Below are 16,377 nucleotides of genomic sequence, written 5' to 3' on the forward strand. Positions count from 1 at the left end.
TGCTGGAGCTGACTGCAGATGCTCCCTCTGAGGTGCAGGTTCCTTATAGTGGTCCTGCTGATTATGGGTGTCCCTTGTCCCCAACAGCCATGGCTTTGTGTGCATGGCTGTGCTGGGGACTTTCTGCTGGACCCCACCTTGCTTCTCACCTGACCCATCCCAGATGTCCTGGAGTTCCCACCACACTGTGGACTTTGATCTACATCTTCCTCTTTTGCCCTTGAGGTGAGGTCTGCAGTGCCATCCCTGCCCAGTTGCACACCCCCCCCCCCCACCCCGCCTTATTCCAAGCCTGCAGCACCAACTCCTTTACCAGCCCACAGCCTCTGACCTTTCCACATTCCTTCTGGAGGTGCCTGGTCCTGCAGACCCAGGAGACCTCAGCATGCCTTTAAGGGAAAAAGTTCTCCCAGGCTGGCTGTACAGCTTCTCCCAGAGCTGATTTCTCCAAGTGGTCCCTTCCGCTACAACCTGAAAATGTCCAAAAATATCTCCCAACAGGGCAAAAGCTGGGTGTCTTCTCTCTGGCAGCCAAGAAAAATTTGTGTTACTACATTCTTCACTTCGAAAAGCCAGTGGTATCAGCATTCCTGTGAGTGCAGACCCAGCCCTGCAGAGTCAATTAATTTTGGGTTTGGGGCTGCCCCTGGTCCCTCCCTGCTGCAGGGCCAGAGGCTGAGGTGCCTCCTGGGGCTGTTGCAATCAATGTCACCGTTGTCCCCATGCAACACCTCTTGTGACACCCAAGGCACAGCGGCAGCGGGCTGTGGGGCCAGCAGGGAAATCTTTGGGATGGGCACTGGAAGTGGTGGGTGCAGGCACCAGCAGCAGCCCAGTTCTGGTGACAGTCCTTGCTGGGCAGGAGAGGTCTGTGCCATGTGCCCAGGTTAGCATCTCCCTCTCCAGGTGTTTGGCAGAGCAATCTGATTGCCCCAGATTGCAGAGTCTGAGTTTGTGGGGATTTGGCAGTGGAACTTGGTGCCTCCTCATTTTTCCCTGCACAACCCTGAGATATGAAGCCACCATGACAAGGTGACAATTAAGAAAAACAGGAAAAAACCCCAGGAAATCCAGGAAATGGATTCTGCGTGCTCAGCAGAAACAAAGGCCCCAACTGTGAGATTATTGATGGTTTACTGGGAAGGTTTTCTGAACACAAGTGGAAAAGGTACCTCTCTATGCCAGAGCAGAAAGTTGGTGCTGGCTTCCAGTGAACAGTGTCTGTGTCTGTGTCCCTGGATGTGTCCAGCAAACCACAGCACCACAAGCAGTTCTTACACAAGGCAGGATGACACAAGACCTTGGGTTGGGAATCCTTCTCAGAGGTTTCAGAAGAGGAAACCAAAACCTTCTTTTCTCCATGCGGAGGGGAAAAAGAGAAAGGAGCCTTGGGCTGGACATCTTGAGTACTCAAGTTACTCCAGCCTGTCCTATGTGCTCTCATCTTGTATATATGTTCCAGGGAGCTGCAGGTACAACAGTAATTACTTAAATGGATGAAAAAATGGAGGATTTAAGTGATGCTACAGTGAAACTGGGCTGTGGATGTTGAATTTTCCTATAAACAGAATGAAGACGAAAAATGAATGAAGCCTTTTGGTACAGGCATTTTTTTTTTGCTTCTATTGAGACCATGAGTCATATGTGAGTTCTCCTGGCTTTGCTACTGAGAGGTTTCTCACTGCCCCATACCTTAAAGAAATGGCTCCTGCTGCAGGTTTCATACCTGGGACTGAAGCTGGGACCTTGTAACAAAGCTGTGGCTATTTTAGAGATGAGGTTGTGCCCCTATCACCATGGTTTCTATCCCATATCTTTCCAGGTCCACAGCACTGTGCACAGCAGTCCCAATGGAGAGGAGGAGGAAAAGGGAGGAAGGGAAATCCTGCTTCATCCTCAGAGTCCTGCCTTTGCAGGGATGAAGGCATCAGATATGTTGGACAATCTCTGCTGAAGGCTGCTGAGGGGAGGTCCTGAGTGTGTCCAAATCAAGTGCCATAAACATCACCCAACTTCCACTGGTAAACTTCCCTTGGTTGTTGGAGACAAGGGACAATTGGCAGCCCAGGGACATGGGGAAAACCCTGGGCTGGATATGCTGCCCTGCCAGCCCAGAGGCACTGCTGGGGCTGCAGGGACACCCCAACAGCTCTCAGAGCTCTGCAGAGCCCAGGTGGACTCAAAACAAAGGGCAAGGTCCTGTCCAGGCTCTGGCCAGTCTCAGGTGTGCCCAGACAACAGAGGGGATTCCCAGGGTGTGCACAATGAATACACAAACACAGATGTAGAGCTTGAGATTCCCAGATGGAACCATGTCCTGCTCCATGTGGGCATATGGGACACCCCTGAAGAAAACCCAGCGAGCTCTTTTCCCACCAGCACCTGGATGGTGCCTCCCTGGAGGTCATCCTCACTTGTGCTGAGCACCCCCCACAAGAAAGGACCATAGCCCACTTCAAAGTGAGTGACAGGGAAGTAGGGAACTGAGAAAATAAAATCTGTGCCTATAAAAAGCAGGACATGGTTTCTGCTTCACAGGAGGGAGCATCTGCAGTCAGCTCCAGCACACACACCCCACCCAGGCTGGCCCAGCAGGCACTGCCGGGCTCAGCGTCCCCAAAGCAGGGCCAGGCAGGAGCATCCCCAGGGACACACGCGCTGCTCAGCCCCAGCACCATCCCCAGGGCCTTCTGCTGCCACCAAGGCAGGGCCAGCCCCAGAGGCAGAGGCACAGCAGCCCTCCAGCAGCAGGACACGCACACACGGCCCAGCCCTGCAATGCCCAAGTGCTCGTCTTTATTCAAGCCGGGAAAAGCAGCCCCTGCCCCAAAGACAGCGGGGCTGGCACCACAGGGCTCCAGCCCAGCAGCAGCCAGCAGGAGCAGCTGCCACTGCTGCTGTCAGCCCAGCTGGGCACGGCACCGGCAGCGACGGGAGGGGACATCAGCAGATGGGGACATCAGCAGATGGGGACATCAGCAGATGGGGACATCAGCAGATGGGTCCAGCGGCCAGAAGCGAGGGATATGTCCTGCTTGGGACTTTCAGGGTTTCAAACCCAGCGACTGTAAGAAAAAAACAGACAAACACATCGCCAGGTGTAACATTCCCTGCCACTCTCTCCGCTGCCCTGCAATGCCCGGTTGAGGTGCAGCAGAGTCAGGCTCAGGGGAGCTGAGGTGCAGTCCTTAGTGCAGACAGGTTGGGCCTGGGGTATCTCAGTGCTGGCAGCCCTGGCTCCAGGTCTGTGCAGATGCAGCAAGACCTGGATCATGACCTCGGTGCTGCCCAAGGACAGGGAATGATTCCCTCTTTGGTGGCTTTCGTGAGTGGGAGTCCCTGGCTGTCCTGAGGCTGCTGCAACTCCTCTCAGGGCAGCTCCAAACCTCTCAAGAGCTTGTACCTTCACTTTTAGGTCACTTCCACTAATTCTATATTAGAATGAAATATTTAAGAGATCCCTCGGGAAAAAATGAAAGAAGGTCTTTCTTCAGACAAGGATCTGGTCCTTACTTTTTGCAGCATATGCTGACTGCTGAACACCTTCCAATTGGTTCTGAGGGGGAGCTGCACCCATCAAAGCTGCAGAATCCTCCTCGGCGCCTGCATCGAGCTGAACTTCCTGTTTCCACAGACAAAAGCACACACAGCTATTACAGCAATAATCTAGGGGAGCAGGATGTGCTTGCAGTCCTGCTGGCAGGCAGGGACTCCTCACATCCCACATCCCTGTCTATTTCCTTGGGATCTCTCCATCCCAAAAAGGTGTCCAGTTGGAAACTCACTTGAGAAACCCCTCTGACCCCTGATACCTTCTCAGCATTCCCACAAATATGCTCACTTCCAGGGACACTGAATTGCAGGCTGACACTTGCCACCATCTCCCCTCTTCCCTTCTCACCTGCAGCACCCTGGACCAGCAGGAGGATCAGGGGGAAGAGCAGGAACAGGATCTTCATGGCTGCTGCCTCTCCTGGGTCTTCACAGAGCTGCAGAGGGAACACCAAGGCAATGGGGACATGCAGGACCCCTGGTGGGGCAGGAGCCTGGGCTCTGTGGTTCACCAAACTGCAGAGGGGCTGATTCCAAACCGCAGCTGATGATGTTTCCTCTACTTTCCCCTTAAAAAGAACTCTGTGGTTTGTGCCACCCTGCCAACCTTGGGAGCATTTTAGGGTGCCTCACTCCTTTGGAAAGCAATTACACAAGTAGATGCTTTAAAATTATTTTCTCTGGTATATTATATCTTCCATAGACCTTTCCCTAGAAATCGACTGCAGACCAAGGGGCAAGTGTTGCAAATTAAACCAAAGCACCAGGGAGTGAAATTTGGGAAAATCAGAGAAAAAGATTGTATTTGAAAATTACTCAACTAAAGCTCCTTTACTTCTCAGGCTTCATGATTTAAAAACATGCCCCAAACACTCTAGCCAATGCCCTCTGCTGCCATGGGATCAGGAAAATCCCTACAGCTCAGCTTGGCAGTGCCCATCCTCACCCTCCAGAGCACTCCCAGGATGATCAGCAATGACATTCCCCTGCACTGACCTAGTGAGCTGCCAGAGGCAAGGGAAGTGTCTTGGTGCTCAGAAAAGGGAACAGAAATCAATGTGTGAAATTACTGAAAGCCTGAAATGATGGGAAATCTCTCTACTGCTGAGGGAAAATAATCTTCTGACTTTCCTATTGAAAGTGCCCATTACCCTAGCAAAAAAGATTCTGGGTTACCTGCAGCATCAAGGCACTTTACCAGACTTTCCTGTCCTTGGGAAACTTCAGTTTCAACTTCCACATGTTCTTACCCTCACATGAAGGCTTTTATGGTCTTTCCCCAGAAAAATTGCTGATGGCTAAATTTGACTAGCCCTCGGTGTTTCCAGCAGTTTGTGCTTTAGGAGATGCTGCTCTGCTGGGCTTTGAGCTGGGACCCTGAGTGGGCAGGATTGCAGAGAGAGACCCCACACTCACCTCCCTGACAAAGGCTTTGGTGTCCAGGCAGCAGCAAAGCCAACAGGAATGGCTGTGTCCAGATGCCCCTGGGGCCAGGGAATGCAGCAGTGCCCCAAACTGGCTGGGTTTATAGCAGTGCTGGTGGGTGGGACAGGCCCCAGTTGCTGCTGGCACAAGAGCCCTGGGCCAACCCGGGAGTGCCCCATGGCTGTGGGGTGCTGGGGCTGCCCCTGGTCCCTCCCTGCTGCAGGGCCAGAGGCTGAGGTGCCTCCTGGGGCTGTTGCAATCAATATCACCGTTGTCCCCACGCAACACCTCTTGTGACACCCAAGGCACAGCGGCAGCTGGCTGGGCAGGAGAGGGATGGGATGGACAAGGCAGAGTGATTCATGCTGGGAAGAGGAGAAATGAGGAAAATATTTCCTTCTTTGTGTCCTCTGATTTTATCCTTTCTATAAAAACACATAGTGGGACGTGGAAGATCAGACTAAATTTTGCAAAGGTGCTCAGCTTTCCACGGTGAGAGGAAAGCTTGATTGCCTCTTATTTCATCTCAAAAGCTTTCTCTGGGAAGCTTGTACAGAAGACGGATAAAATAAGATTCAGGGTTAGCAGAGGGGAAGGAAAGACCACAGAAGGCAGGAATGATCTGAACATTGCCCACCAAGTTGTCCAGATCTGGGAAGCAATGGCAGGGCAAGCTTTTTGGAGTTTGTCTCTTCTCCCAGGTAACAACTTCCAGGACCATAGGAAATGGTCTTCAATGTACCCAGGCAGCGTGAGATTAGGAATTGGAATCAACTTCTTCACTGAAAAGGCATTGAGGCACTGGCACAGGCTGCCTAGGACAGTGGTGGAGTCACCATCCCTGGAGGGATTTAAAAGCCATGTGGATGTGGCACTTGGGGACATGGATTAGTGTTGGTCTTGGCAGTGCTGGAGGAATGACTGGTCTTGGTGGTCTTAGAGGACTTTCCCAACATTAAAGACTCTGTGATTCTCTGGTTCTTGGAAGAGAAAACCTTCAGTGAAACAGACATGGGCCCCAATTGCTCCCGTACACAGGAGAACCTGGACACACACAGGTATTGAACCACTCACGGAATCAAATGCCTGAGGTTTGCGGTGCACACAGGGAGTGACCCCTGTGTTTGACAGAGCAGGGCATTGTCACTCCAGACTGCCTTGGATGGGCAGAGAGGAGCAGAGAACATATTTGCTCCCTGCATGGAAACAAATTTGGACATTTGGACCCCATGATCCACTGGAGTCATTTCCCCTGTCATGCAGACCAAGAGCTGCACAGTCTCATCCTCCTCCTCATGGCTGCTGGGATGGGGTGTGGAGCAGCAGAGCCACAGCAGGGAGGGCTTTGGTGCTGGAACAGGACAAGGAGGAGCAGCAGGGACAGCTCCTGTGGCTCACCATGGCCAGATGTACTCAAGGGACACAGCCCCCAGCACAGCCCTGCACATGAAGCTGTGGCTGCTGGGGACAAGGGACATCTGGGACTGGCCGGACCAGCACAGGGATCCCAATATCCCAGCGGGAGCATCTGCAGTCAGCTCCAGCACACACACCCCACCCAGGCTGGCCCAGCAGGCACTGCCGGGCTCAGCGTCCCCAAAGCAGGGCCAGGCAGGAGCATCCCCAGGGACACACGCGCTGCTCAGCCCCAGCACCATCCCCAGGGCCTTCTGCTGCCACCAAGGCAGGGCCAGCCCCAGAGGCAGAGGCACAGCAGCCCTCCAGCAGCAGGACACGCACACACGGCCCAGCCCTGCAATGCCCAAGTGCTCGTCTTTATTCAAGCCGGGAAAAGCAGCCCCTGCCCCAAAGACAGCGGGGCTGGCACCACAGGGCTCCAGCCCAGCAGCAGCCAGCAGGAGCAGCTGCCACTGCTGCTGTCAGCCCAGCTGGGCACGGCACCGGCAGTGACGGGAGAGGACATCAGCAGATGGGGACATCAGCAGATGGGGACATCAGCAGATGGGGACATCAGCCAGAAGCGAGGGTCATGTCCTGCTTGGAAATTTAAGGGTTTCAACCCCTGACACTGTAAGAAGGAAAAAGACACAATTTACCTCCTGTGACATTCCCTGCCACTCTCTCCGCTGCCCTGCAATGCCCAGGGTGAGGTGCAGCAGAGTCAGGCTCAGGGGAGCTGAGGTGCAGTCCTTAGTGCAGACAGGTTGGGCCTGGGGTATCTCAGTGCTGGCAGCCCTGGCTCCAGGTCTGTGCAGATGCAGCAAGACCTGGATCATGTCCTCGGTGCAGCCAAAGGACAGGGAATTTTTCAGTCTTTAGTAGCTTTGGTGAATCCTCTGTAGACCCTGAATGAGGCCCCTGGGACTGAACTGGGGAGGCCCTGGCTGACCTGGAGTTTCTGCAGCCCCAGTGAGGGGAGATCAAACACTCAAGGACTATTCTCTCCCTTAATGAGCCTCTCTCTCAAAGGATAAATGCAGGACAGTATTTATTATGTGTTGTCAAGAAAGAAGTTGGTAACAGATCCTTCGGAGGAGAAACAAGGAAAATCTTTCTTCAGCCAAGCATCTGGGCCTTACCGTTTGCAGCACAGAAATTCTCGTGCACATCTTCCCACAAAACGTGAATGACGGGGGCAAAAATTCCTTGAGCAGAATCCCCCTATTTTGCTGCATAAAATTGCACTGTCTGTTGCCATGGGGAAAGAAACACACAGGACAATTAAAGTAATAATCTGAGAGGTCAGATTGTGGTTATAGACTGGCTGATGCTCCCCAGTGCTGGTGCGTTTCAGGCCAAGGGAAGGGCTCAGATCAAAAACCCCCTCAGCCACATCTCCAGTTAAAACATGGATCACCCGGAAGATCCCTGTTCCCCCAAACTGGAGTCACACCAGAGCAGAGAGTAGAAAGGACAAGAGTGAGGTTGAGGAAAGTCCATGCCGGCCCCCAGCTACATTCCCACCTCTGCCTGGACCAGCACACTGGCAATCAGGGATTTGTCACTTCCCACATCCTTGACCCAGGGAGGAATCCAGGATTCTGTTTCCATGAGCTCTCTCCACCAAAAATCAGAGTCCAGCTGGGAAGTCACTCAAGAAAACCCTTTCACCTCAATCCCCTCTCATCGCCTCCTAATTCCCACAAACACAGTCACTTCCAGGGACACTGAACACCCACTGGTGCAGGCTCACACTGTACCCCATTTCCCCTCTTCCTTTCTCACCTGCAGCACCCTGGACCAGCAGGAAGATCAGGGGGAAGAGCAGGAACAGGATCTTCATGGCTGCTGCCTCGCCCAGAGGGGACAGCAAGGCAATGGGGACAGGCAGGACCCTGAGTGGGCAGGATTGCAGAGAGAGACCCCACACTCACCTCCCTGACAGAGGCTTTGGTGTCCAGGCAGCAGCAAAGCCAACAGGAATGGCTGTGTCCAGATGCCCCTGGGGCCAGGGAATGCTGCTGTGCCCCAAACTGGCTGGGTTTATAGCAGAGCTGGTGGGTGGGACAGGCCCCAGTTGCTGCTGGCACAAGAGCCCTGGGCCAACCCGGGAGTGCCCCATGGCTGTGGGGTGCTGGGGCTGCCCCTGGTCCCTCCCTGCTGCAGGGCCAGAGGCTGAGGTGCCTCCTGGGGCTGTTGCAATCAATGTCACCGTTGTCCCCATGCAACACCTCTTGTGACACCCAAGGCACAGCGGCAACGGGCTGGGCAGGAGAGGGATGGGATGGAAGAGAGGGGCGGGTTGGTGTTGGGAAGAAGAGAAATGAGGAAATTATTTCTCTCCTTGTGATCTCCCATTTTATCCTATACTCAGCGTGGGATGTCAATATCTGACTGAACCTTGCAATTGTGCTCAGCATTGTAGAGTGAGAAGATAGGTTTGTCACTAATTTTATTTCCACAGCTCTACTGGGGATTTTGGGAATGACATAGAGAAAAGAAAATTTCCTGCACTCCCTCTGCCATTTACTTCCTCTCATGTGTCCTCCTAAGTTCGTTTTCCACACCTCCATCAGTCTGGCTGCAGATGTTGTGGGCCAAGGAGCCCCTGGGGTGGGGAACAGCAATTCACTGCAGAGGCAAAGGGGGCTTGAGGTAACAGCCCCAGAGTCAGTGCCAGGACAGGTGACCACAGATGAAGGAAAAGCCAGGGTAGACAGGGATGACCTGAACATCCCCCACCAAATCCTGCAGTTCTGGAAAGCAATGGCAGTGCTGACATTTTTGGGGTCAGTCTTTTCTCCCAGGTAACAATTGACAGGACCAGAGCAAATGGTCTCAAATAGCACCAGGGAACGATTAGACTGGGTATTAGGAATAATTTCTTTTCAGAAAGGATAATGGTTCTTTGGTACTTCCCAGGGCAGTGGTGGAGTCACCAATCCTGCAGGGAATTTAAAAGCTGTGTGGATGTGACACTTGTGCTCATGGTTTAGTGTTGGAGTTGGCAGTCCAGGGGGAATGGTTGGACTCGATACTCTTAGAGGTCTTTTTTAACATCAAGAATTTGATGGGTATGATTCTTGAGAGGGAAAGTCTCCAGTGAACCAGGCAGGATACCCTGCTGCTCCCAAACAACCGTGTAGAATGACACACACAGGTATGGAACCAGGCAGGGATTCAAATGCCTGAGGTTTGCTTTACATACAGATAGAGGCCCCTGCTTTTGATGGAGCAGAGCATTGTCACTCCAGAGCACCTGAGATGGGCAGAGACACCAGGACATTCTGTTCATTCCATGCAGGTAAACACAATTGGATATTTCTACAGCAAATTGGGACCTTTTCCACCTGTCACCCAGACAAGAACTTGCATGGTTTCCTCCTCCTCCTCTCTGCTGGGATGGCACATGGTGCAGCAGAGCCACAGCAGGGAGGGCTTTGGTGCTGGAACAGGACAAGGAGGAGCAGCAGGGACAGCTCCTGTGGCTCACCATGGCCATGTGTACTCAAGGGACACAGCTCCCAGCACAGCTCTGCACATGAAGCTGTGGCTGCTGGGGACAAGGGACATCTGGGACTGGCAGGGCCAGCACAGGGGTCCCAATTCCTCAGAGGGAGCATCTGCAGTCAGCTCCTGCACACACACCCCACCCAGGCTGGCCCAGCAGGCACTGCCGGGCTCAGCGTCCCCAAAGCAGGGCCAGGCAGGAGCTTCCCCAGGGACACACGCGCTGCTCAGCCCCAGCACCATCCCCAGGGCCTTCTGCTGCCACCAAGGCAGGGCCAGCCCCAGAGGCAGAGGCACAGCAGCCCTCCAGCAGCAGGACACGCACACACGGCCCAGCCCTGCAATGCCCAAGTGCTCGTCTTTATTCAAGCCAGGAAAAGCAGCCCCTGCACAAAGACAGCGGGGCTGGCACCACAGGGCTCCAGCCCAGCAGCAGCCAGCAGGAGCAGCTGCCACTGCTGCTGTCAGCCCAGCTGGGCACGGCACCGGCAGCGACGGGAGGGGACATCAGGAGATGGGGACATCAGCAGATGGGGACATCAGGAGCCAGAAGCGAGGGGCATGTCCTCCTTGGGAATTTCACATTTTCATCCCCAAATACTGTAAGAAGAGAGGAAACAAATATATAACCTGTCTAACTTTTCTTATCCTTCTTTGCCCCATTCCCCTGCAATGAAAAGAAGCACTGGGAAATAACACTCTGCCTGCAGCGGTCAACTCCAGCTGTTACACATTTCAGGAAGGGAATTCCATGCCTGATACTATTCCAGGGACAGCCTTCTCATTTGGGCAGCAGAGCTGAGCTCTGTGCATTGACAGTAAGCAAACCTTGAGGGGCTAGAAGAGTGTCGGGTACAACTCATTGACCTGGGGCTACTTCAGTCCTACTCAGGGCAGGTTCAAACCCAAAAGGACTTTTCCTTTCTTTCCCTTTTTCCTCTGTGTGTGAAGGTACGAGGGTGTAAAGGAGGAACTGGCTTGAAAGACAATAATAACTTTATCCACGACCAGGAGCAAACAATTTCCAGAACTTACGGTTTGCAGCAGTGACTCAGGGCTGAACAAAGTCCCACGTATTTATAGGGGAAACGACAGCCCCCCACAGCACAAAATCCTCCTCGTCGGATGCACTTGTCATGTTTTCCTGCTGCCATGGAAAGTCATGCACAAGCAGAGTTAAAACAATAGTCTGGGAGAGGAGTGTGTGACTGCACTTCTCCCTCTTCCCCTCTTACCTGCAGCACTGTGGACCAGCAGGAGGAACAGGGGGAAGAGCAGGAATAGAATCCTCATGGCTGATGCTTCTCCCAGGGCTTCACAGAGTTGCAGAGTGGACACACCAAAGGTCCTGGACATTACAGCACACAGTAATGTGCTAAATTGCAGAGGGTCCATCAAAAATTACCTGTTCCAAACTATGAATTTCAGGTGTGTACCTTTAGGATTTCCTGGGACCAGCTGGAGAAGTGATGGCCTGTTGGGCAATTCCCATCATCTTATTCTCTATGAATTCTTAAGGGACATGTGGGACAAGTAATGCCTGATTTTTGCACTAGTAGCCAAATGAGAACTCAAAGACTTGTGGAAAAAAAAGCAGACTATTAACCCTTGGAAGCTGTGCTCCCTCAGGCCTTTTGCATCCAACACTTCTGTCTTGAGGAGAAATGCATGTTTCTGCTGAGACAGAGTCACAGGTGGAACAAGAAAGATTTTCAAATGCTGTTACCAGATGAAACGTGTTGCTGCTACTTTTATTCTCGGACTTCTGCCTTTCCTTCCCCAGAGACAAAGCAGAGTTTTCCTGTCAGGTGGTGTTTGTGTCAGCACTCAACACAAAGCCAATATTCAAAAAAGAATTGGGAACTGACCTGGGTAGGGATATGAGGGAAATTCAGTCCCTGGTGATGCCCAGCACTTGGTGAAGGAGGTTCCTGCCTACCACTATGGTCAATAGAACCAGAGAATATTTTGGGAGGAAGAGATCCCTTACAGCTACTTTAGTTCCAACCCCCTTTAAAATGAGCAGGTTCAGCTACATCACGGAATCATAGTTTGGCTGTGGACAAAAATATTTTCCATGCTAATACAAGCTGTAAAGAATGGAAAATCTCAGAACTGCGGCTTGAATAGCATCTCACTATTTTATCCAGCACAGACTTCAGGTACCCCAGAAAAAGAAGCCTCAGGGACCTCAATCCGATGTCTAGATACATTTCCAGTCCCAGATGGAGGCAAAAAACCCAGGTTTACCTCCAGCATACTCTGGGCTCTGAAAATCATGTGACTCAGTGAAAATTAGTGCACTTTTAAAAAAAATCTCAAATAGTCTTTAATCACCACATAGAAACATGGAAAAATTTCTAAATAACACAGGCTCAGGATCTAAAGAGAGAGGTATAATGGGCTGCTGTCCTCAAGAGAACCCAAAGCAACCTACCTGATGAGGCTCTTGGTGCTCAGGCTGTAACAGGAATGGCTGTGTCCAGATGCCCCTGGGGCCAGGGAATGCTGCAGTGCCCCAAACTGGCTGGGTTTATAGCAGAGCTGGTGGGTGGGACAGGCCCCAGTTGCTGCTGGCACAAGAGCTCTGGGCCAACCCGGGAGTGCCCCATGGCTGTGGGGTGCTGGGGCTGCCCCTGGTCCCTCCCTGCTGCAGGGCCAGAGGCTGAGGTGCCTCCTGGGGCTGTTGCAATCAATGTCACCGTTGTCCCCACGCAACACCTCTTGTGACACCCAAGGCACAGCGGCAATGGGCTGTGGGGCCAGCAGGGAAATCTTTGGGATGGGCACAGGAACTGGTGGGTGTAGGCACCAGGGATATCTGGGACTGGCAGGACCAGCACAGGGATCCCAATATCCCAGAGGGAGCATCTGCAGTCAGCTCCAGCACACACACCCCACCCAGGCTGGCCCAGCAGGCACTGCCGGGCTCAGCGTCCCCAAAGCAGGGCCAGGCAGGAGCATCCCCAGGGACACACGCGCTGCTCAGCCCCAGCACCATCCCCAGGGCCTTCTGCTGCCACCAAGGCAGGGCCAGCCCCAGAGGCAGAGGCACAGCAGCCCTCCAGCAGCAGGACATGCACACATGGCCCAGCCCTGCAATGCCCAAGTGCTCGTCTTTATTCAAGCCGGGAAAAGCAGCCCCTGCCCCAAAGACAGCGGGGCTGGCACCACAGGGCTCCAGCCCAGCAGCAGCCAGCAGGAGCAGCTGCCACTGCTGCTGTCAGCCCAGCTGGGCACGGCACCGGCAGCGACGGGAGGGGACATCAGCAGATGGGTCCAGCAGCCAGAAGTGAGGGGCAAGTCCTGCTTGGGAATTTCAGGGTCTTAACCCCAGAGACTGGAAGAAGAGAACAAACAATCACATCACCATGTGTAACATCTCCTGCCACTCTCTCCACTGCCCTGCAGTGCCCAGGGTGAGGTGCAGCAGAGTCAGGCTCAGGGGAGCTGAGGTGCAGTCCTTAGTGCAGACAGGTTGGGCCTGGGGTATCTCAGTGCTGGCAGCCCTGGCTCCAGGTCTGTGCAGATGCACCAAGACCTGGATCATGTCCTTGGTGCAGCCCAAGGACAGGGAATGTTTCCCTCTTTGCTGGCTTTGGTGAGTCCTTTGCACAGCCTGAATGAGCCCCCTGGGACTGGAGGAGAGTGGGGAGGCCCTGGCTGAGCAGCAGCTGCTGCAGCCCCACTCAGGACAGCTCCAAGCACCGTCCGTCCCCTCCCCTCAGCTCTGCCTGGAGTCCTCAGGGGCTCTGAGCCTTTATCTACTCCTTAGGGGCCTTTAAACACCCTCTGCCATGACAGCAGATTTTGGAATTCCAATACTTACTTTTTGCAGCAATAGAAGAACCTGGAACAACTTCCTTTGATGACAAAGGGGAACTTGCATTTCAAAAATCCACAGTACCCATTTTCTCGCTGACATTGTTCCTTGGTTGTTGGCTCCAAGGAAGATCCTGCACAGTGAAAGAGGACAAAGTGAGTGTGGCATAAATGTCAAAAAGGTGTCTGGTTCCAGAGCAGCTGCTGCTGGCCCTGAGTCCCAGTCTTGTACAGGAACTGAGCACCCAACCCAACATCTTAAACTCTCCAGTCAGAGTTCATTTTTTCTACAGCAATGTGAGCATGTGGGGAAAGACAGAGGGAAAGACCAGCAGGACCCAGAGGAGTTGCTGTGCAGGATCCTCAGCAGCCCAAACCTTCCTCACAACAAATCCCTCCCAAATGTTCTGAGAACTGTGGTTGCTTTCCAGGAGCTGAAAAGCCCTCTGATGGGGGTTCACACCTGAGCCATCTCCCCTCTGTCCCTCTCACCTGCAGCACTGTGGGCCAGCAGGAGGAACAAGGGGAAGAGCAGGTAGAGGATCCTCATGGCTGATGTCTGTCCTGGCTCTTCTCGGGGCTGCAGAGGGAACACACCAAGAGCCAAAGCAGGGTCAAGGATTTAGGGGAATCTTTGTGCCTGGAGAGGCCAAGCCAAATGAAGTCTTCTCCAATGCACTTCACCCCACCACAGAGCCCAAAGCTTGCTGCCCAAACACCCGGCAGAATCTCCTGAAGGCTGGAAAGTTTTCCCAGCTCAGCTGGCAAGTGTCCATCCTCTGCTCCAGATTATTCCCAGGATTCCCAGCCAGCCCACTTTGAATTCCTGTGCAACACGGGCCCAGGAAGAATCAGCAGGGCAGGGAAGTGTCTTGGTGGCCCAGAAGTGACTCCCCAGTGACCTACCTGAGAAAGGTGTAAGTTCAGAGCACACCAAGGCAGAAATGGTGTGTAAGAAACCAAGCTGCAATCACCTGTGGGCAGGATTCCAGATCAGGGAGTATCCGTGTGCCCCAAACTGTCTGGGTTTATAGCAGTGCTGGTGGGTGGGACAGGCCCCAGTTGCTGCTGGCACAAGAGCCCTGGGCCAACCCGGGAGTGCCCCATGGCTGTGGGGTGCTGGGGCTGCCCCTGGTCCCTCCCTGCTGCAGGGCCAGAGGCTGAGGTGCCTCCTGGGGCTGTTGCAATCAATGTCACCGTTGTCCCCACGCAACACCTCTTGTGACACCCAAGGCACAGCGGCAACGGGCTGGAGGGCCAGCAGGGAAATCTTTGGGATGAGCACAGGAGCTGGTGGGTGTGAGCAAAGACACCAGGCCAGTACCAGGGAAGCTGAATCCTTCTTGCATAGGCTTACAGGATCAACTCTGTAATGGTTTTAATTTGAAGAAACCTGAAAGTTCATCTCTTTCCCCCTCCTGACATTGGCAGGGACAGTTTCCACTATCCCAGGTTGCTCCAAATCCCATCCAACCTGGCCTTGGACAGTTGCAGTGATGCCACAGCCACAGCTTCTCTCTGCACCCTGTGCCAGGGCCTGTCCACCCTCATAGGGAAAGATTTCTTCCCAACATCCTGCCTCACCCTGCCCCCTGTTTGATTGAAACCATTCCCTCTTCTCCTCTTCTTTTCCTATGTCTCTTCCCCTCTGATTGAAGAACCAATTGGTGTGGGATGTGCAAAACTCACAGAATATGGAAAATTATTTTAGACACTGCAAGAACATCTTATTAGACAACAGGTCTGTGCACCTGCCACGTCAGAGATATAAGCAGGATTCCCTCTTGTGTCTTTTCTGATAAAATGAGAGCAACACCAGGATAGATGTCAAATTCTGTAAACCAGGTGATCCAACAAAACTGTGCCTCCTTCTAGTGCCAACCAAGGTGAAGAAATACAAGCTGGATGCAGCCATCACTTGTGAATCCAGTGAGGTTGATGCCAGCCATGCCACTGGGAGAAGTGACAGTCCTTGCCAGGCAGGAGAGTCTGTGCCAGGTGTCCAATTTGGCAGCTTCCTCTCCAGGTGCTTGGCAGAGCCATGTGGTCCCCCCAAACTACAAGGGGTGAGGTGCTGGGGATTTGGCAAATGGAACATCTTGGTCTTTTCTGGTTCACAATCCTGAGATTTGAATTCACAGTGACAAGGTGGCAATCATAAAAAATATGGGAGGGGGATTCTGCATGCTCAGCAGAAGCAGAGCCACCACCTGCACCCATTTGTGATGGTGGGTTAACTGGGAGGTGTTTTTTGCAGGGAATCTGAAAAGGTTCCACTCTGTGCCAGAGGAGCAGGTCAGTGCTGGTTTCCAAGGAGCAGGGTCTGTGTTCCTGTGTCCCTGCATGTGTCCCTGTGTCCCTGGATGTGTCCAGCAAACCACAGCACCACAGGGTCCTTACACAAGGTAGGATGACAAAAGGCCCTGGGTTGGGAGTCCTTGTCAGAGGTGTCAGAAGAGGAAATGGAAGCCTCCTTTTCTCTGGTGCAGGAGGAGAAACAGGAAAAGGAACTTTTGGGCTACTGGTGTCTCCAGCCTGGCATCTGTGCTCTCTCCTTCCTGATGCTGCAAGTGGCAGAAGACAATATAAAAATGAATTTAATGTACAGAGAGATGGAGGATTTAAGTGATGTTGTGGTGAAGCTATGGCGCCACTGACTCAGGAATG

General features: G+C 53.1%; 1 protein-coding gene and 3 long non-coding RNA genes across 4 annotated transcripts; all 4 read right to left on the reverse strand.

Annotated features, from left to right (window-relative positions):
• Positions 1–3,571: 3,571 nt before the first annotated feature.
• On the reverse strand, positions 3,572–10,479 carry LOC146767772 (uncharacterized). The gene is made up of 3 exons (XR_014953528.1): positions 8,313–10,479; positions 3,902–3,989; positions 3,572–3,622 (listed from the first exon to the last, which is right to left on the reverse strand). It is a non-coding gene; the product is annotated as an uncharacterized LOC146767772 (long non-coding RNA).
• Positions 6,977–8,157, reverse strand: LOC146767773 (uncharacterized). Its single transcript, XR_014953529.1, has 3 exons — positions 7,903–8,157; positions 7,518–7,626; positions 6,977–7,006 (listed from the first exon to the last, which is right to left on the reverse strand). It is a non-coding gene; the product is annotated as an uncharacterized LOC146767773 (long non-coding RNA).
• Positions 10,480–10,923: 444 nt separating the features above from the next.
• Positions 10,924–12,499, reverse strand: LOC146767774 (uncharacterized). The gene is made up of 3 exons (XR_014953523.1): positions 12,326–12,499; positions 11,124–11,236; positions 10,924–11,035 (listed from the first exon to the last, which is right to left on the reverse strand). It is a non-coding gene; the product is annotated as an uncharacterized LOC146767774 (long non-coding RNA).
• A 1,214-nt stretch (positions 12,500–13,713) lies between these two features.
• On the reverse strand, positions 13,714–14,793 carry LOC146767775 (ostricacin-2-like). Its single transcript, XM_085574407.1, has 3 exons — positions 14,617–14,793; positions 14,203–14,290; positions 13,714–13,844 (listed from the first exon to the last, which is right to left on the reverse strand). The coding sequence occupies exons 2-3, from the start codon at positions 14,258–14,260 to the stop codon at positions 13,714–13,716; spliced, it is 189 nt and encodes a 62-aa protein (XP_085430533.1). The 5' UTR covers positions 14,261–14,290; positions 14,617–14,793.
• Positions 14,794–16,377: the final 1,584 nt, after the last annotated feature.

The sequence above is a fragment of the Lonchura striata genome, chromosome 3 (assembly GCF_050655825.1).
Source record: "Lonchura striata isolate lonStrDom1 chromosome 3, ASM5065582v1, whole genome shotgun sequence".
Taxonomy (NCBI): Eukaryota; Metazoa; Chordata; class Aves; order Passeriformes; family Estrildidae; genus Lonchura; species Lonchura striata.

Excerpts from the sequence above, each read along its gene's own strand:
- LOC146767775 (XM_085574407.1), bottom strand. The coding sequence starts at position 14,260 with ATGAGGATCCTCTACCTGCTCTTCCCCTTGTTCCTCCTGCTGGCCCAC. Across the intron at positions 13,845-14,202 it reads GCTGGCCCACAGTGCTGCAG|GATCTTCCTTGGAGCCAACA; the intron begins GTGAGAGGGACA and ends TTCACTGTGCAG.